The sequence below is a fragment of the Scomber japonicus genome, chromosome 2, assembly GCF_027409825.1.
Source record: "Scomber japonicus isolate fScoJap1 chromosome 2, fScoJap1.pri, whole genome shotgun sequence".
NCBI lineage: Eukaryota > Metazoa > Chordata > Actinopteri > Scombriformes > Scombridae > Scomber > Scomber japonicus.
Window position 1 is genome coordinate 16733467 of NC_070579.1, and position 18047 is coordinate 16751513.

The 18047-nt window shown below is 38.8% G+C and overlaps 3 protein-coding genes across 4 annotated transcripts; 2 read left to right on the forward strand and 1 right to left on the reverse strand.

Annotated features, from left to right (window-relative positions):
* Window positions 1-236: 236 nt before the first annotated feature.
* Window positions 237-3718, forward strand: ucp1 (uncoupling protein 1). The gene is made up of 7 exons (XM_053330992.1): window positions 237-380; window positions 573-709; window positions 788-992; window positions 1718-1915; window positions 2050-2151; window positions 2501-2681; window positions 3244-3718. Exons 2-7 carry the CDS (start codon window positions 584-586, stop codon window positions 3356-3358), a joined length of 927 nt encoding a protein of 308 aa, XP_053186967.1. The 5' UTR covers window positions 237-380; window positions 573-583; the 3' UTR covers window positions 3359-3718.
* Window positions 3719-3803: 85 nt separating this feature from the next.
* On the reverse strand, window positions 3804-10208 carry elmod2 (ELMO/CED-12 domain containing 2). Of its 2 annotated transcripts, none has more exons than XM_053331450.1 (9): window positions 10101-10208; window positions 8220-8367; window positions 8069-8097; window positions 6796-6893; window positions 6544-6673; window positions 6174-6307; window positions 5145-5213; window positions 4861-4994; window positions 3804-4763 (listed from the first exon to the last, which is right to left on the reverse strand). In XM_053331450.1, exons 2-9 carry the CDS (start codon window positions 8362-8364, stop codon window positions 4603-4605), a joined length of 900 nt encoding a protein of 299 aa, XP_053187425.1. In that variant the 5' UTR covers window positions 8365-8367; window positions 10101-10208; the 3' UTR covers window positions 3804-4602. The 2 variants fall into 2 exon arrangements, with proteins under 2 accessions (XP_053187425.1, XP_053187433.1); XM_053331458.1 differs by having other exon boundaries at window positions 10153-10204.
* Window positions 10209-15812: 5604 nt separating this feature from the next.
* On the forward strand, window positions 15813-18047 carry gprin3b (GPRIN family member 3b). The gene has a single exon (XM_053326274.1). The coding sequence runs from the start codon at window positions 15813-15815 to the stop codon at window positions 18045-18047; it is 2235 nt and encodes a 744-aa protein (XP_053182249.1).

The following is an 18047-nucleotide window of genomic DNA, read 5'->3' on the forward strand; positions in this document are numbered from 1 at the left end:
TTGAAATTAGCTCATAGACATTTTTCTTTAAATATACCAACATTTGGATGATGGAAAAGATACTTAAAGTTAGAATGGCGGATTGGGGAAGTAAAAGAGTTGTTTTTCTGAAAAGTGACTGCACTGTGGGGTAAATTGAACATTGACTTTCTGACAGTCAGTGGACTTTGAGTTGACCCGGCAGAACAGGAGTACACAGTAACGCCTCTCTGTGGATGTCATAAAGACGCCGACCAGAAAATGTATAAGTACAGCGCAAAAGATGCATCTTTCCTTTCTGTGGACTGGGGCCCTTGATGGATTATAATCTGGCCTCTCAAAATCCTGCCTGTCAAAAACAACCAAGGATCAAAAGGGATCTTACATTTTAGACAAACCATGTAAGTCTGTTTCATGCTTTATTATCATCAATCTACACTTTGACTGTTGAACCATTGTGTCCCATAAATGATAATCTGAACAAATGAATGCTTTGTACATGAGGTTGATGTTTATATTGTGGTTTTCTATGAAAGTTCAACACTGATTTGTGCTGCTCTGTGCATGTTGCATGTGTGTCTGTGTAACCCCAGAAATAGGAAACATGGTAGGACTTAAACCCTCAGATGTTCCCCCTCCACTGGGGGTGAAGATGGCGAGTGCTGGAGCTGCAGCCTGTATAGCTGACATTGTCACATTTCCTCTGGATACAGCCAAAGTCAGACTACAGGTATGTGGTTCAGCAGCAATGTGTGATGAGTAGTTTGACTCTGAATCAATGCACTCATTAACACTTCTGTGACCCCAGATTCAGGGAGAGCAAAAGGTGGATGCAGCCAAAAACATTCGCTACAGAGGGGTGTTTGGGACGATCAGCACCATGATCCGAACAGAGGGCCCCAGGTCTTTGTATAACGGGCTGGTTGCTGGGCTGCAGAGACAATTGTGCTTTGCCTCCATTAGAATTGGCCTCTACGACAATGTCAGAGATTTCTACACTGGTGGAAATCAAAGTAAGTGGTTAATTTTTAAGTACACTCAGGGTTTCTATTTTGTTTTGTAATGACACATAAACTGAGCTCTCACAAATCTGGCTATACCTGATTTAAATATTTATAGACTTAAATGGCCTTCTGTCATAAACAAAACAACCTTAGATGAAAGATGAACAACAAGCCACAAATCACAAATTTGTCAAAGATGGATTCAAAATCTGCACGACTTACAACACAGTCTATCCATAGATCTTTGACACAGACAATGAAACACTGTCAAAAACACATACTGATTAATTAACCTGCAGACAGCATTTAATGTCAAACTCATTCCTTTTTTAAACTGATATGTTTTGAGAAAAGTAACTGTGAAATAAATGCAGTGGAGTAAAAAAGTACAATATTCACCTCTTAAATAAAGTGGAATTTAAGTATAAAGTGACACAAAATGAAAAAAAATGGACATTGTTAAAGGACGTGGTTAAAGTCTAGTCAGATACTTGTTCATTTTTTTATTGATTAACTGGTTTGTACTGTTTTATACCAGTGTGTTTAACATTGTTAGGACAAAGAGTTGTGAACGTTTTCTACATTTGTCAATTTTAAGTTGAGTTGGGATCACAGTATGGGTAAAAATTAGCAATTGACATAACCCTGAAACATTTATATTGATGTTGATTAATGTGCACTATCTGTATTTAAGTACAGTATTACACTATTAAGTTTCATCTATCCCTCTCCAGACCCGGGAGTACTGCTTCGTATCCTGGCTGGATGCACTACAGGTGCCATGGCGGTGTCCTTTGCACAACCCACTGATGTGGTCAAGGTTCGGTTCCAAGCCCAGATGAACCTGGATGGCGTAGCACGTCGTTACACTGGAACTATGCAGGCTTACAGACACATCTTTCAGAACGAGGGCTTACGTGGACTCTGGAAAGGTGCCATTTAATAAGCTTTTCTCTTAATAAGTTATCATGATGACAGCAGTTAAATATAGACCCAGAAATGTTTAATAACCTATTAATAAAGTACCAATTTGGTCCTTTTTGTTAAACCAAATGGCTTTTTCCAGGAACACTGCCCAACATCACAAGAAACGCACTGGTCAACTGCACAGAGCTGGTCACATATGATTTGATCAAAGAGGCCATCCTTAGACATAAACTGATGTCAGGTGAGTGAGCATGCACGTGTGTCTGAGCCTACACACACACGCACACACACACACACACACACACAAAAATGGGATCCCAAAGAGATGACAGCTGATTGGACAGAAATCCACACACCCTCCCACCCCTTCAACCCCACTGTAGCTGATAACAGAGCACATGCTGGTACAGGACATGTTGTAATGGTTACTATTACATTAACACCTCAACATTTATATTGCCCTATTCATGAGATTACAGAACCTGCTGACACTAGTATCTTATACTGCCCCATCTGAGAACAAAGGCCCTGCAGTCATTCATACTTCTTAAGGTCTCCATTGATAAGTCTTTCTACAACTCTCTCCACAGACAATCTGCCATGCCACTTTGTGTCTGCGTTTGGTGCTGGCTTCGTTACCACAGTGATAGCTTCCCCAGTAGATGTGGTGAAAACGAGGTACATGAACTCACCACCAGGCCAGTACAAGAGTGCGATCAACTGTGCCTGGACCATGATGACTAAAGAGGGGCCAACTGCTTTCTACAAAGGGTGAATTTCTCTCTTTCTCTCCTTTTCTCTCTCTCTCTCTCTGACCCCAGCACACATTTGTTTGTTTAGGAGTAACTGTACTTGAGTTCATTCTCTCCTGGCATGAGTCAAAAACCCAAGTCCTGCATCTAAAGTCCTACTTAAGTACAAGTATTATCAGCTAAACTTACTGAAATTATTAAAGTATTTGTTTTGCAGGAAATCTGGCGGTGACCACATTCAATAAAAAACAGTCTAATAACACCCCCCCCCCCGGGTGTTATTATCTCATGTAAAGTTGGGGAACATGGTTAATCTCAAACATTCAGGGTAACTTTAAGTTTATCATGTTATTTGATGTATAAATTTAACCTGAAAAGTAACAGATGTTGTATATTTGTCAAATAGTGAAGTATTTCCCTCCTAAATGTAATAGAGTAGAGGAAATACCCAAGTAAGGCACACACAGTATTTGAGTAAACATACTTAATTGCTTTTCACCACTATAAGCAACACATCAGTGGTTAAAATCTCGTCTTAATTATGTCCTACAAGCGTGTAATTTGTTTCTTGTCCCTTGTAGATTCGTGCCCTCGTTTCTGAGGTTGGGATCCTGGAATGTTGTGATGTTTGTCTCATTTGAGCAAATCAAGAGAGCCATGATGGTCACCAAGAAGAGATTTGACACCGACAACTGAGATTTTTGTCTCAAAGTTTGACTGAGAAACCTGAAGCGCTGACGGGCTGGAACATCGAACCTCATGAATGAACTCCACTAATTTTCAGTTTTATTATTGTTGTCCAGTAGTGACAAAGAACAAAATCCTTTGTTGAAAAAGGACGATATATGTGACAATATGTTGAACTGATGTATAAAAAAAACTCACAATTCTTTTTATATTTATAATTTGTCATAATGAGAAGTTGAGCTTGCACTTTAAGCCCTGTAAGTCTAAATCTGCCTCTTACACGTTTAAGGCAGTTTAACAAGTGCACCTTTACATGCTAAATAAAATGTAAGACATGTTTATGTAAATCCTAAATAATATTTGACTTTATTTACAGCCATTATGCTTGATTATTCCACTTGCCCTCTCTCACACACACACACACACACACAGACACACAGACACAAAACACATTTCAAAACATCAAAATGTGTATTTATTAAGTTTGAGCAAAGATGTGTTAGTCATTACATACCTTTCTCGAAAGCAAATCCCAGCATTTAAAAAAATGACTGGTAATGAAAATGCAACATCTGTCTTAAGACATACAAATATATGGAAAAGGAGGCAAATAAGCATTTTGACATCTCCTATATTACATAATACAGACTATATTAATGGTTTCAGCGGGGAAAAATTAAACCAAGCACACATTTTAAGATGATCACAACGGAGTGTCTGAAACTGGAAATGACTCCTTACATTAAGTTTAATTAATGGTCTCTGAACACAAATATCAAATTCCTGAGCAGGACAACTATGAGCCTCATTTACATAAATACAAACAAGACAGCTAAAAGTACCGTGGTTAATCACCCACTTTTCTATAACTGCCTTTAAACTGCAACAATTTGGCTGCTTGCTGACTGAAAGTGCTTAAACACTCAGACCCGTCCTCGCTTAGCTCTCGTTTCCCCTTTATTGAAGGACAATTAACCACTGGAATGGTGATATTTGAGGTATAGGGCAGTAGATTTGTGCTATATTTTAGTTTTCCCTTCAGTATCACTGTAACAACATGAACTGAGCACGGCTAATGTACTGTATCACAAAACCAAATACAAGAACGTTTATCAGTTTGAATTTTTGAGTTGAGGAACATGAGGGATTTGATCAGCTCGTTTGTCTTTTGCGAGCAGCGCTGCTTCCTTCTACCTGATCAAACAACATCAGGGGGTCACAGAGAGGTCAGGGGATATTATTCCTGAATCATTTTAGTTTTTAGTGCGTGTGTCAGTCAGTATGAGGGACACATCAGGGTCCTGTAGATGTGTCTTGACTGTATTATGGAATTTTTCTCTGTACTGATTGAACTCCATGATGCTTTCTGGTTCTTCTGCCACCCAGAATTTATCAAATTCATACGCCAGATAACCTGGAAGAGAGAAACAAGCAGGATTAAGAAGATGTTGTTTTTCTATTTATCTGGCAGAAGTGTGTATATATTAAAGAGGGAAGTGATTTCTTCTCACAGTATAGCTGATGAAAGTGCCTGAGCTCAGGTGTGCCGAGTACTGTATTGTAGAAATGTGGTTTCAATGCACCACTCTTCAGGAGGCTGTAGGCCATTTCTGTCAAGTTGATCCCAACTATAGCATATGAATACCTAAAATATAGGAAAAAAATCAAAAATAATAAGTGTTCACATAGAAACAAGATGATAAGATTTTGTTTCTGTCAGGTCTGCTGATAACGATGCATTGATTTCATCATGATTCAACTTTTGACACGACACCGACAAGAAGATTTCTCTCACCCGAGTTTAGGATGGTTTGCATGAGACAAAACCTGACGAGCCTCCTCTGTGTAGTTTTCACTGAAAAAACTGTGACAGAACAAAAACATTACAGATAATCGTTCACTGTGAATTGATCCTAAACTCCAATAACTGCTGATTAGTGTTCACCAGTGTGTACTCACTTCCAACATGCTACTTGTTACCTTTAATGTGGATATTATATTCAGATAGCTAAAATGTCATTAAAACCTCTTCTATCCATCTTTTGTAGACTTAATAAATTCTAAGTTGACCTGTGTGGATGATGTAATGTCTAATGATCTGACACAAACATCTAACCTGTTAATTTATCTATGGTGCTTTATAGCTTTGGGCTCTCCAGTGTTTTACCAGCTGATGGTGTGATAGCTGCAGAGAATATCCTGACCTGGTTTTCATTTCTTTGTGAAGTGATAATATGTGACAGTTTCGGCTACGAGACATGTAGAAAGCTCCACACATATAAACTATTGACATAGATTCAAGTTTAATTTTTAGACATAGAGAGCATGAGGTGTTGTTATATACTAGTCATGTTTGCAAAAAAAAAAAAAAAAAAAAAAGTAAGTGTAGATTTGAGTGCATATTCTCAATAGATGTGCCAGTGTGCATCTTTTATAATAGTGGAAATATATCCTATAACCTTTGTTTTGCTTGGTTTTATATTAAGCTACTGTATCTTATCCTCCTGTTTACATCTGGGTAGCTGTTCTGAGGGTCGTCATTTTGTGGCTCACTTGTTCAGCTCTCTGTACCTGTTCCATTTTTTTTACTAATTCCTTATTATTTCTTGTTGCTATTTTTAGATTATTTTCTTTTTATTTTCATCGTAGTTTAACATGTCTTTTCCGCACAGCAACAGAGATAAGAATGCACCAAAGAAGCAAAAGTTAGCTTTATATATTCTTCTCATTGTTGCACAAATCAAGTGGATCACTTTCCTTCTGTACTGATATTAGCTATTCCATTTATCATACTGTGTCTCATTCTTATTCATTGAACACTCACACAAGGTTGATTAGGCCCAGCAGCCCCATTCCTCTGAAGTCAGTCTTGGGGTCGTCTCCTTGGAAACCGATGTCTCCCCACTGTTTGGTTATCCTCGACTCCAGTTTGACAGTTGGCATCAACAGGTCCCAAAGCTGAGAGTACACATCATCCCAGAGTTACACATCTTTATTGCCACTGTAGTAAAGCTGGCACAATGACAGGTGCAATGGAAAAAACATGATGCAACATAGTGTGAAACATTTGAGATTAGTAATCAGTATCACAATACAACAATCTACTGGAGATGCTACCATTTATTGCCTTATCCTGGGACATATAAAACAGTAACATGAGGTTATAACATGTAGAGCCACAGCTTCACACACACCTTCAACAGCATGGCCTCATGTTCTTGGTTCTCTGAGCTGAAGACTTCCTTTCTCAATTCTTCCACAGATATATACAGACTGTTGTATCCTGTTGTCTGCAACAAACAGATGTGTAGGCTCTCCTTGAACCTAGAGAAGAAGGAAGATGAGACCAATAATGAGTCCACTAAATCAAAAAAATACACAGAACTGAATATTATTGTAAAATGAAGGAACTGCAGGTGGCAAGCAGATATGAAAAGTAAGCTTACATGGGACTTTTCTGGGGTTTGACATTCTTCTCTTTCATAATTTGATTCACACATTGTTCTAAATCATCCTTTTTGGTCTCCAACGCACCTCTTAAAACCTACAGAGGAAGCAAGCAAGGAGAATAAAGACATACCAGACAGAAAATTGGCATAGTCACTACCTGCTATATCATATAGTGTGTGCTGTCAACCTCAATGGAAAAAATGCTTTTACAAAGTCAACCTCAGGAACAATGAAACAGATGACCAAGCACTTCTCTCTCTACACCGAATGGACTGTTGGTCATGAAATGCTTAGCAAGCTATAATCATAAATAACAAGTAGAGTCAATTCATCTGAGCTTGGCAAGTGTACAAAAAGATAAAGACTGATTAAGTTCACAGGGAGTTCACAAATAATATAACCTGGCATATATTGAACAAATCAGTAGGGAAGCAAACAGTGGCTCTTTTACACTTCTTTGAGGGGCTACGTAGTTTAAAAAATGCCCCCAAAATTAATCAGGCGTCTATCTAGCATCTGTTGCAGTTAGGTTACTTTAAAAATAGATCACATTACACCAACTCTGACATGCTGAAAGCGCTGCATGATGTTGTTTTGACTTTGTTAGCTCTGCTAGGCACGTCAGGTCCACCTATTAAAGACTGCCGGCAACCACAACCTAGCAGCGTTCATATGCAGACTGAGAATAAAGTCTCACTTGAAACTGAAAAAGTACTCGTGTCTGCTTCATTCTGATTAATGACCTGTTTCACAACCCATTACAGACCTACAATGTGATGATGAACCTTTGTACATCCATTGTCAATTAATAAATCAGTTCTTTTTATTACGGTACAATTAAAATTGCAATAATGAAAACTGCTCATCACAAATTTCCAGAGCCAAAATGGACATCTTAATATTTCTATATATCAAAAAATGAGAAATCAGTTTACAGACAACAAATTGTCAATTTTCAGAATCTGGAAACAGAAAGTGATTTGTAATTTTACTTGAAAGATGATTCAACCAAGAGATTTTTAACACTTGATTTTAAATGTTATAGATCTATTTGCTGTTGATCATCAGTTTTTTGCACTAAAGTAATCATATTCAGTTATTTAAAGAAACCTGAACATAAAATAATAGAAATACTGATTTAAACTACTCTTTAACAAACAGTCAAACTGTCCCTGGAATTTGCCATGCAGCAATCCTGGGTATTAAAAACAAAATTAGCACTTTTTCCTACCATAAAACTGATGGTTGCCAATGGTAACATTTTCTCACCTTGCTTTTTGAAGACTTCAGGGAGAACTCTACAATTGGACACAAGCGGCAGATAAAACACATTAGACAAATAGTGGAAAAATGAATTATATTTATATATATATAAAGGGAGCAGCAAAAGTAGGACACATTTCGGATAGATTTAATTCACCTGCTTTCATCGTCCTAGTTGCTCCTGGTTTGTATCCGGAGCATATTCTCTGCAGCTCACATTTCCCTGTAGCCTGTCTGATGAGCCACTTCAGCCAGTATCTCAGAAAGGACGTGTAGACATACTGCCAGATGTATCCAAACATTTCCTACATTTACAGACAAAAGCAGAGAAACTTAATTCAAGCAGGACTACTTCACAAGCAAACAAACAAACACATATATTCAACATTCCTCTGAACCTCATGTGTCTCACTCAGATGCCTAATGTTATGGAAGTAAAATATTATCATCAAAATTAACGTTAAGTATCAAAAGCAAAAGAACTGATTATGCAGACTAGTATATTATATAAAACATTATACCATTGAATAGGGCTGCAACTAAAGACTATTTTCATTAACGATTAATCTGAAGTTTTATTTGTGTAATCGATTATTTCTATAAAAATAGTGACAAAAATGTGTTCACAATTTCTTAGAGGCCACAGTGATGTCTTCAATTTACTTGTTTTATCAGAGTCTAAAACTTTAAGAAATTCAATTTACTGTCATGTTACAATTAAAAAAAAAAACCCCTGCGAATTGTCACATTTGCGAAGCTGGAACCACAGAACAACGACTGGGACGGTTAATCAGTTGTCAAAAAAGTTGCTAATTGATTTTCTTTTGATTGACTAATAATTGATTAATTACAGCAGCTCTGTTATTCAATATTATTATTGATAGATGCATTTCAATTTTGCAGCTAATTATGTTGGAACCATTAAAAAATATATATTTATGATATACTACTGGGTTTTATAATGTATAAGAAGGAACAGTATATTTCTCTCCAAAGAGGAAATCCTACTTAAGTAAAAGCACATAAGTATTAGCAGTGAATTGTAGTTAAAGTATTGCAGTGAAAGTGGTTTGGTCCCTCTGACTGATATATTATTATATGTAACATCATTAGATTATTAATACTGAAGCATCAGTGTGTAAGTAGCATGTTCCTGTTGTAGCTGCGGGAGGTGGAGCTAGTTTACCCTACTTTCAGGTCAGGCCCATTCTAAGGGTCAGCAGATATATGTGAGGGGTGGTGAGATGATTTATGAGAGGAAAGATTAAAAACAAAGTTCTGATCCACAAATCTGTTTTCAGTTTTTTTACTTTTTCTCTAATCTTAACAATGGTTTGTATTTTAAAAGCTTGCTGTGTTATCCATTAAGTGAAATCTCCACCTGTCAAATAAATGTAGTTGATAGAAAGCACAATATTTCCCACTGATAATGCACTGTGAATGCTATCCATTACTTTCCACCAGTGCTGGCAGTACACATAACAAGTAACAACTAAAAAATCAGATGTCATCTCTATGAATGGGACTGCTGATTGTGTCATTCAGAGTACTTGACAATGACCACTGTTAATAATGTATTTTTAAAACCATTTAATTCATTAATTAATCAGTACATGAGAAGATCAGCTGCTCGGGCATCACTGAAACACACATCGATACATTTATAGACTGAACTCTAGCTATTCAAACATCTAAACTTATAACAATAGTGTTGCAACAGCTAGCCTTGTTGCTAAGGCTAACATAAACGTGACCATTTAGCTAACGTGAACAACACATCCAGCGTGAGTTTAAGATCGCTTCTGCAGATGTATGTCAGTAAAGAGTTATCCGGTTAGGTACCTGTGATTGTAATTAACAAACTAGTCGGCTTTAAAACACACAGATACCCATGGGGTAGCATTTCATACAACAGGTTGTCATTGTGTTCGCCTCACGGTAGCTATTGTTAACCTAGATAAAGGTTTGGTCGCTAGCATTAATGTGCTTGATAGTATTTACGACTAGCAAGAAGGTGGCGTTAATTTGTGATTCTTACCCTAGTATTGTCGCTGATAATAACAAATATACCCAAACTTAACTTCACGTACAAAGCTATAGCCGACGGCGTTGCAAGAGGTTAGCTACGTCTGCTGCTTTTGACAACTGTCTGGCTGTGATGTGTTCAAGTTTAACAGTCTTTACAAATCTGGCATTATCAGGCACTCGAGAAATTAGATGTTTGTCTTTTGCATAACATAAATACGAACATGTGGAATCATTTAAAGGATTTTTTTTAGTCGGGGGTATTACAATAACTATAGAAAAAAAATGAGAAATAGCCTAGTGATAATAATTTCATGGTTAACACAAATTCACGTGATGTCTTTGAACATAGCACACGCCAGCCTGTACACAGTCTAGACTTCAATGTTGCTGCAGCGCCATCTACTGTCCAAACCTTAGTAATAGGTACCTCTACAGATTGATGTCATGTTGCATTTTGTGTTCCGTGAGAGGGAGAGAAATATTACTACTTTTGTAATTCAGCTGCTGACCGTGCTCTGTAAATTTAAATGGTCTTGCTCCAAATTTGCATTCATCAGTTTATTATTGAACTCAAGCAGTACAGCACCTTAATAAGGTAAGAAGAGTTTCAATAGCCTATTTTAAAGGAGATATATTTTATTTTAACTTTTAAAAGGACTTAACAATGAATGGACTTCGGACTCCCCTGGCTTGAATGACAATTGTTGTACCTCTTAGTGGTAAATAAAGTTTTAGAAGGAACCCCCCATTTGCCATTACCAATACAACCACAAGATGCTGCCATATCCCTACTATAACTAGGCTATATGTTTTAAACCATTATCAAAGTATGTTCTCAATATAATATTCCCGATATTTAGGAGCATTGAATATACATGATTTAATTAACACATATGAGTTGGTACGTTGTACATGTGCTGCCTCATAATAATAACGACTAGCTAAAAATGGTGGCAGACAGACCACACATCATTATGCTTAATGATATTTCCTCTCACCAGCTGTGTTACCTTTTACAAACTGGGTGCACACCTTCGCCCTGAAGCACAAGTCTAGCATTTCAACAATGAGTGCTGCACAAACCTGCAGTTTCTAACCCTATCCAACAGTGCAGTCTGCTGTGATTAAGTCACGGTCTACCTTCTCACCTAATCAGTCCCTTTGGGGTTTTAAAGGCAGGAGGTCTATCCTAGACAATTGCTGTATTCCAAGAGGAGCTTCCTAAGTCTAAGAGACCAATGTAGGTAGAGCTTAAAAGTAGCCATTAATGCTGGTATTAACTCACTTATAACAGTACTGGCAGATGTGAAACAGAATCACGTTTTTCCCTGCACCATAGGAAAGATGAAAAATTAGATGTGATTGCAGTGCTTTAATAGAGGCCTTTAATGTTATGTTGTTGTTTCTCTCTATTCTCTACAGGGGAATGTGTATGTGGTAGCCATTGATTGCGAGGCTTGAAAATGATTCATACTGTTTTCTAATCTGCCATTGTTATGATTATAGGGACACTACTGAGTTCAGTTTACTTACCATAAGGAGTGTCACTGTCCGCTGAGGCTCTGGAGGAAGTAAATATAAAAAAAATACAGTAAAAAAACAAAACAAAAAAAACTGTGCTGACTGTCTGTCAGCAAAAACCAAAAAGGACATATTCTGCCCTTTCTCCGACAGTCTCAACCAAACATACTTATGTTTTATACTTAGTATATACACAGCACAGATCTAAAGATAAAACCAAGATTTAATCTGAGTGCTCTTCATCTGAAATGGCAGAGAGTGATGGTTTGAAATCATTAATGTGTCCCTCTAATTATCTTTCATGATGGCATGCCTCAGCCATTCTTTATCTGAAGCAAGGCTAAGTTTGATTAATATGATGCTCAAGTTAGATATTTATATTCTGTATCAGGAGCAAGAGCTTTAAATGCCAAATGTTTAGATTTTAATTGTTTTAAAGGTTTTCAGTATATCAGTATTTCACAAGTAAAAATGGCAGAAATATGTTTTCTTAAAGTGTCCAATAGGTGACTGCAAACTATGTAACTGCTGCTGGTTCGATCCTGCCCAGGGACCTGAAGTGTAATTTAATAGGTAGACCTTTATTACATGTCATCCATCTCTCTATGCCAGCATGTCCTGTCTGTATCTCTAACATCTATCCAATAAAGGTCAAAAAATAGCCTTAAAAAAGTGATATGATTTTTCAGCTTCTTTCATCAGCAGATTTATCTTGCGACACCTTGGGCAGAGATGTGGAACCACTGGTCTTACGTGCCAATGTCCAGAAGTAATAGTTGTAACTAAAGAGAAAGAAAGCACACAGTTTCTCTGCAGTAGTAAAGCAATGCTGCCTGAGGAGGACATAAGGAAAACCACCAAGCTGGAAATGCATCGCAATCTAGAATAGCTGCTGATCCAGGCCTTTTCTATGTTCTTTATACCATTTAGTGCCAGTTTTCATGCGCATATATAAGCATATTAAAGTGCATCACTTTTTTGCATTTGATAGCTCCCTTTTTTCTCTGTGGTAAAGCAAGAAATATTGCAACCCTAGTACAACTGAATTATAATATTAAGCAATAAAATAGCTTAATTTTTCTATTCAAACTTATATTTTGCATAAATGTAAAGGATCCTAAGACTTGTCTGTTTTTTGAGAGAAATATCTAGTGAGACTTCTCTTTTTGGATCAGATATTACATTTAAAAAGTAACAGACTTTTTTTTAAGTAAACAGAAATAGCTGCATCTTTGATACAACATATTGCTGTATGGCACCATGCCTATTTCCAAAGGTCATTCATTTATTCGGCAAAATGTTTCATCATATATCAAAACACTGTTAGTAATATAAAGAATCTATTTAGAAACACCGTCCACCTGCAGTAAGAGACACAGACTCTGAATCAATCACTGTCTGAACTGTACAAAAAAGGCACAACAAAATAAATAATATATTATCTTGGGATGATATAGGCTGCCTTAGGAGATAAAGGCTCAAGGATTTAAAAGTAATCAGTTTCAAGTGCAGGTGACCCTCCTGTGCAATGCATGCCTGCGGCTGTGTGGATTACAGTGCTGCCTCCATTCTCCTCCTCCATTCATCCATTCATCTGGTTTACTCTGCTGCACCACGTTGTCTGCGCCTCGGACCTGCTCAGTGCGGGATGGCACACACCGTGAGAGGGTGACAGATGCATTTTGTGAGAGGTCCACTTTTTCTTGGCACGCTGCGACGCTAATAAAGACCTCAGAGGAAGCATCCATCGGTCGGACAGCGGTGATTCATTGAGCACGGTCAGCCAGCCAGGGTGCTTTGACTTTCTTTATTTTATTTTTTTATTTTTTTTTGCGCTTTGCTGCGGAGGATCGATACCTCTAAAAAAGACCCATATTCTGGTAGAAGGCGTGGCTTGATGTCACCGACACAGGGTTGATTTTCCATATTCATATCTAGGGTTTAGCCTCATCTCACTGGCACGGACGCGCAAACGGCACCCTATGGTACAGGACATATAGCGTCTCTCTCAAGGTAAGCCATACCCACCTTTTCATCCGACTACAGGTTTTCCTTCGTGTCAGATGTTAAATTCGTCCGCAAGGTCAAATCATATCAGCAAATATCAGTGGCCTCTGATGTGTTAGGGTGGGACAGAACTGCAAATATAAGCAACAGTGCATGACATAGATCTTAATTGGCCCGAATTGGTCGTACGTATGTTTGTGCTTGCCGTTTTGCATGAATTCATATACTGCATGCACTCCATCCATCCACTCTCCTGAACTGCTGCAGGCGAAGGACACAGACACCGGTGCGTTTTATTTATTGTAGGATATCTAATTACAGTCAGGATATGCTGTCTATAAATATTTGCACTTTGACAACAGACAGGCAGATGAACACACACAAATGAGCAACACCTGCCCATGACCCAAAACAGTAGCCTACTATTCTGTTTTTATTCAAGTCACACTCAGAAAATGATGCTTTACCATGCAGGTTACCAAATACATTTGAATGAGGATTATAGGGATTTATCATTATTTCTAGACAGAAATATGGTGATCAGTGTACTCCAAATGTGTTCACTTGTGATGATCATGCTGGTTGTTGTGAGAAAGCAGAACAATTCATCTGAGAAGATCGAGTTTAATATTCAAAGCACAGTATGTAGAATAGAACTCATCATCAATAATGTCAATGAAATGGCTAAGCAGTGCTCTCTGTGGGCCGATGAATTATATGTATAGGCTGTTATGTATGATTAAAGTCTTGATCACAGTGGAAATCATTTGTCTGACTCCTAAGGAGCAGATATTTCACATGTCTGGTCTGCTGGCTCATTACTTGCAGAATTGGCCCAGATGCTTTTACACTTTTAGGAGACAGACAGAGATGGAGTCATTCATCAAGCCTGGGATGAAGAAGACATTTGTGAAACTGTAGGTCACTGCTCAGAATTTATACAAGATTGATGGTGAGGCAGAAGAGGATCTAAAGACACACTCCACTATGTTTATTTTTCACTAAATGTGTGATCATGAGAAAGAAAAGGAAGTTAAACTGAAGGATTAGTAATTGTGATTGTTTTCAGGGTACACGTTCAATACATTTTGTGTTTTGTAGTGGTTTTGTATTTGTTTTTTGTATTTGTAGAAATTGAAATTAAGATGTCATTGTTCTGCCTCAAATATGTTTGTGAATTTTCATAAAATGTCATTGTTCATTTACACAGTGGCGAGCCCTTTGTTGAGCAATGTGAGGGTTCATCAAATAACCTTTACTTGCCACTTCCTTTGTAACATAACAGCCATTCTACATATGATAACTTCAAATGAGATTAGGGTGATATACTTCCAAGTAAACACTTCAGGAAAAGACTTTGGACTGGTGGAACCACTAAATGTGGAACATCAATTGTAAGCATATTCAGCTTAGATAAATCAAGGTCTTTTCTGTATTTTGCTTACTTTCACTTAGTTTATGAACTTTGTTCTGCTTTACTCTGACACTGCATTTTTGTGTGCATTGTAGGGCTGGCTCCTCTTATTTTTGTGTCACTGCCACAGTTGGACCAAAACTCTTATATATTTAAATTCTCTAGGGATGTATAAGACATTAACATCAAAAGATGGTGTGTGTCCAGAATTATCTAAATCCTGCATTAATTGAGAATTCATTCATTTCTTTTGCTACAAGCAAACTTCAAAAGACTTTAGAGAGAAATGAAAAGACAAATATTTTACTGCATGTACAGTAACTAATCAATTATCAATCACATTGCAGAAAAGCAACATGTTGGAAATACACAGAGGTCTGCACTCCACCTTTCAGTGACTTGGACACAGAATATTATGGTTATTGATATGACAATTAGGCTTACATTCAAATTAATCTTGATTGAAAGCAGTGGTTAAATTAGGCAAATATAGGCCACTGATTGATCTGGTGTTTGGATTTTCTTTCTAAAAAGGATTGTTTGAATGCATATTGAATGCATGTTGTGGTTGTGGAATACAAGATGCAATCTGCATAAAGAGTATCTGATGTGATTGTTTTTGTGTAAATCTAGATATGAAGAACAGTCACTTTTCCAAAAAAACTCAGTCTATGTCTATTTTCATCCTTTAGGAAATTGCACAAAGTGACTCAAATCACACTTTGCATCAGTTTCCATCCTTGGATTACGAAAAAATTTAAGACTAAAACTGAATCCAGCATGGGAACTAACCCAAAAAGGACAGTGACGGTCCAGATGGTGCCTCAGCTGGATGTGGTGGACACGCTGGGCAATACGGAGTTGAATGCCAACTGGGCTAAAGATCCCAACCTAAAACTCTCTCAGGTTTGTCCAAATTCCAGCCCCACATCTTCTGACCACAAACAGGATAACTTATCTCCAACTGATGCTCCCGCTAACCCCATCCCACAAACCCAAAAAACAACTTCCAATGGAAGCGATCCAGTTAGCAGCGCTATGTCGGACAAACCAACACCAACCAATGGAAACCAGATAAAATCAGAGTGTGGGACAGGTGGAGACCAACAGATGCCAGACCTGTCTCTCGCAAGCCAAGGTGTGGGTGAAGCAGGAAGCGACCAGAGGGATGCTAATGCTAATATAAGAATATTAAGCCCGGCTGATGAAAAGGATATGTGTAAAGCCAGTTTGTCATCTGCTGCTACAGCGTCAAAGGTCGACACACAGACCAATGACTGCAGAGTAAAAGAGCCAAGTTCACCAGGGGAGGAGTGTGCAAAGCCTGCAATGCTGAGCGGTGCAACATCCTCAGCCAAAGCAACACTGCAAGAGGACAGTACAAATCATGTCTCTGCAAATAATCAAAATCCTAACAACGCTGGTGACTTAAAACATGCTGCATCTGAAGTATTTACACCTCCACAGGATAATAAAGGAATTACCTCAGCTGCTGTAAACAAGGACACTGCTTTACCACATAAATCTAAAGAACCCGATAAATCTAAAGAGCCTGATCATATTCAAAGGTGCTCACAAAGCTCTGTCTCTCTGCAAGAGTCACCTAAACCTAAGAAAAGCATGGAAACAGCAGCTTCACTTAGCTCTACTTCACCTCCAGATAAGAGCCAAGGCACAGAGGCCGAGAATACAAATAAGAATTCAAGTTTAACACACCCAGAGAAAGATTTGCAACTAGTAAAGAAATCACAAGTCTCCATCGATACACATCAGCCAGTGTCTTCACAGAAAGAGTCCTCCACTCTGCCCCTGGCTATACGTAACATGCCGACATCTGGGCAGGTGGCTGAGGACACCAGCCAGACCGACACAGCTGTCTTTGAGGGGCAGCAGCAGCAGCTGAAGTTGAAGGTTTACAAGGAAGCTTCAACCATGACCTCATCCCTGTCATCCACCCCAGTCAAGCAGCGTCATGATATGGAGGTTCAGGCAGTAGCAAACACGTGCAGTAAGGCTGTGTCCACAAGTCCGAGTCTGCTGCCCATCACTGTGACTCGCAAGCCAAGCACTGGTGCAATGCCTAAGGAGGAGGCACAGAGCCTGGCTGTTGTGTACCAGGTCGACGGGGGTTTGGGCATCCATCAGATTGGGACATCACAGATGAATATAACTTCTCTTAACGCCTCTCCTGATCCCAAGCCAGAGACACTCACTGTTGAGGCAGAGATGTGCCCCAACCAGAATGCCAGGCTCATAGCAAAGCCTAATGAACCAGGATCAGCTCTATGCAACACCCAGCCAGTTTATCAAATCAACATTGAACACAGCAATCACAAGGAGCAGGGAGAGACAAGTAACTCCCCAAAAAAACCTGCAGTTCAGACATCTGCAGCGATAACATCCACTGCTGGAGCTCCCTCTTTGAAATCAGGAACTGCCCCAGAGACAAATGTTGCTACCAAGCTTGGATCTGCTGACAGTAAGAAAGCTGCGGTGTCTCAGGCTACTGTAACAACCAAGCCCAAGGAGGCCCTGCCAACAGCAACTACAGCAAACACCAAATCCAAGTCAGATGCAACAAAAAAGAAAGAGAGTCCTAAAAAAAAGACTAAATCTGCAAGTAAAGCTCTGACGAAGCTGCTGAATTCTGACAAAAAGAAGATGGAACCAGAGAGGAATAACGAGGAGGATGACCAGTCAGGGAAACAGAAAGGAAAGAGCGTCCATGATGTTGTCTGGGATGAACAAGGGATGACTTGGGAGGTCTACGGGGCTTCTGTGGACCCAGAATCCCTCGGTTTTGCCATTCAGAGCCACTTGCAGTGTAAAATCAAGGAACAAGAGAGGAAACTCATAGTCCGGACCTCCATCCGAAAGTCAATCTCCGGTGCGGACTCACCGCGACATGGCAGGAAGAACAAAAGGCGGCAGCAGAACATTTTCAGGTCAATGCTGCAAAATGTCAGACGGCCCAACTGCTGCGTGCGTCCCCCTCCCTCCTCCGTCCTCGAGTAA

Excerpts from the sequence above, each read along its gene's own strand:
- gprin3b (XM_053326274.1), top strand. The coding sequence starts at position 15,813 with ATGGGAACTAACCCAAAAAGGACAGTGACGGTCCAGATGGTGCCTCAG.
- ucp1 (XM_053330992.1), top strand. The coding sequence starts at position 584 with ATGGTAGGACTTAAACCCTCAGATGTTCCCCCTCCACTGGGGGTGAAG. Across the intron at positions 993-1,717 it reads CTACACTGGTGGAAATCAAA|ACCCGGGAGTACTGCTTCGT; the intron begins GTAAGTGGTTAA and ends ATCCCTCTCCAG. Across the intron at positions 1,916-2,049 it reads CTTACGTGGACTCTGGAAAG|GAACACTGCCCAACATCACA; the intron begins GTGCCATTTAAT and ends GGCTTTTTCCAG.
- elmod2 (XM_053331450.1), bottom strand. The coding sequence starts at position 8,364 with ATGTTTGGATACATCTGGCAGTATGTCTACACGTCCTTTCTGAGATAC. Across the intron at positions 6,894-8,068 it reads TGAAGTCTTCAAAAAGCAAG|GTTTTAAGAGGTGCGTTGGA; the intron begins GTGAGAAAATGT and ends CTTCCTCTGTAG. Across the intron at positions 5,214-6,173 it reads CTGGGCCTAATCAACCTTGT|TTTTTTCAGTGAAAACTACA; the intron begins GTGAGTGTTCAA and ends GTTCTGTCACAG.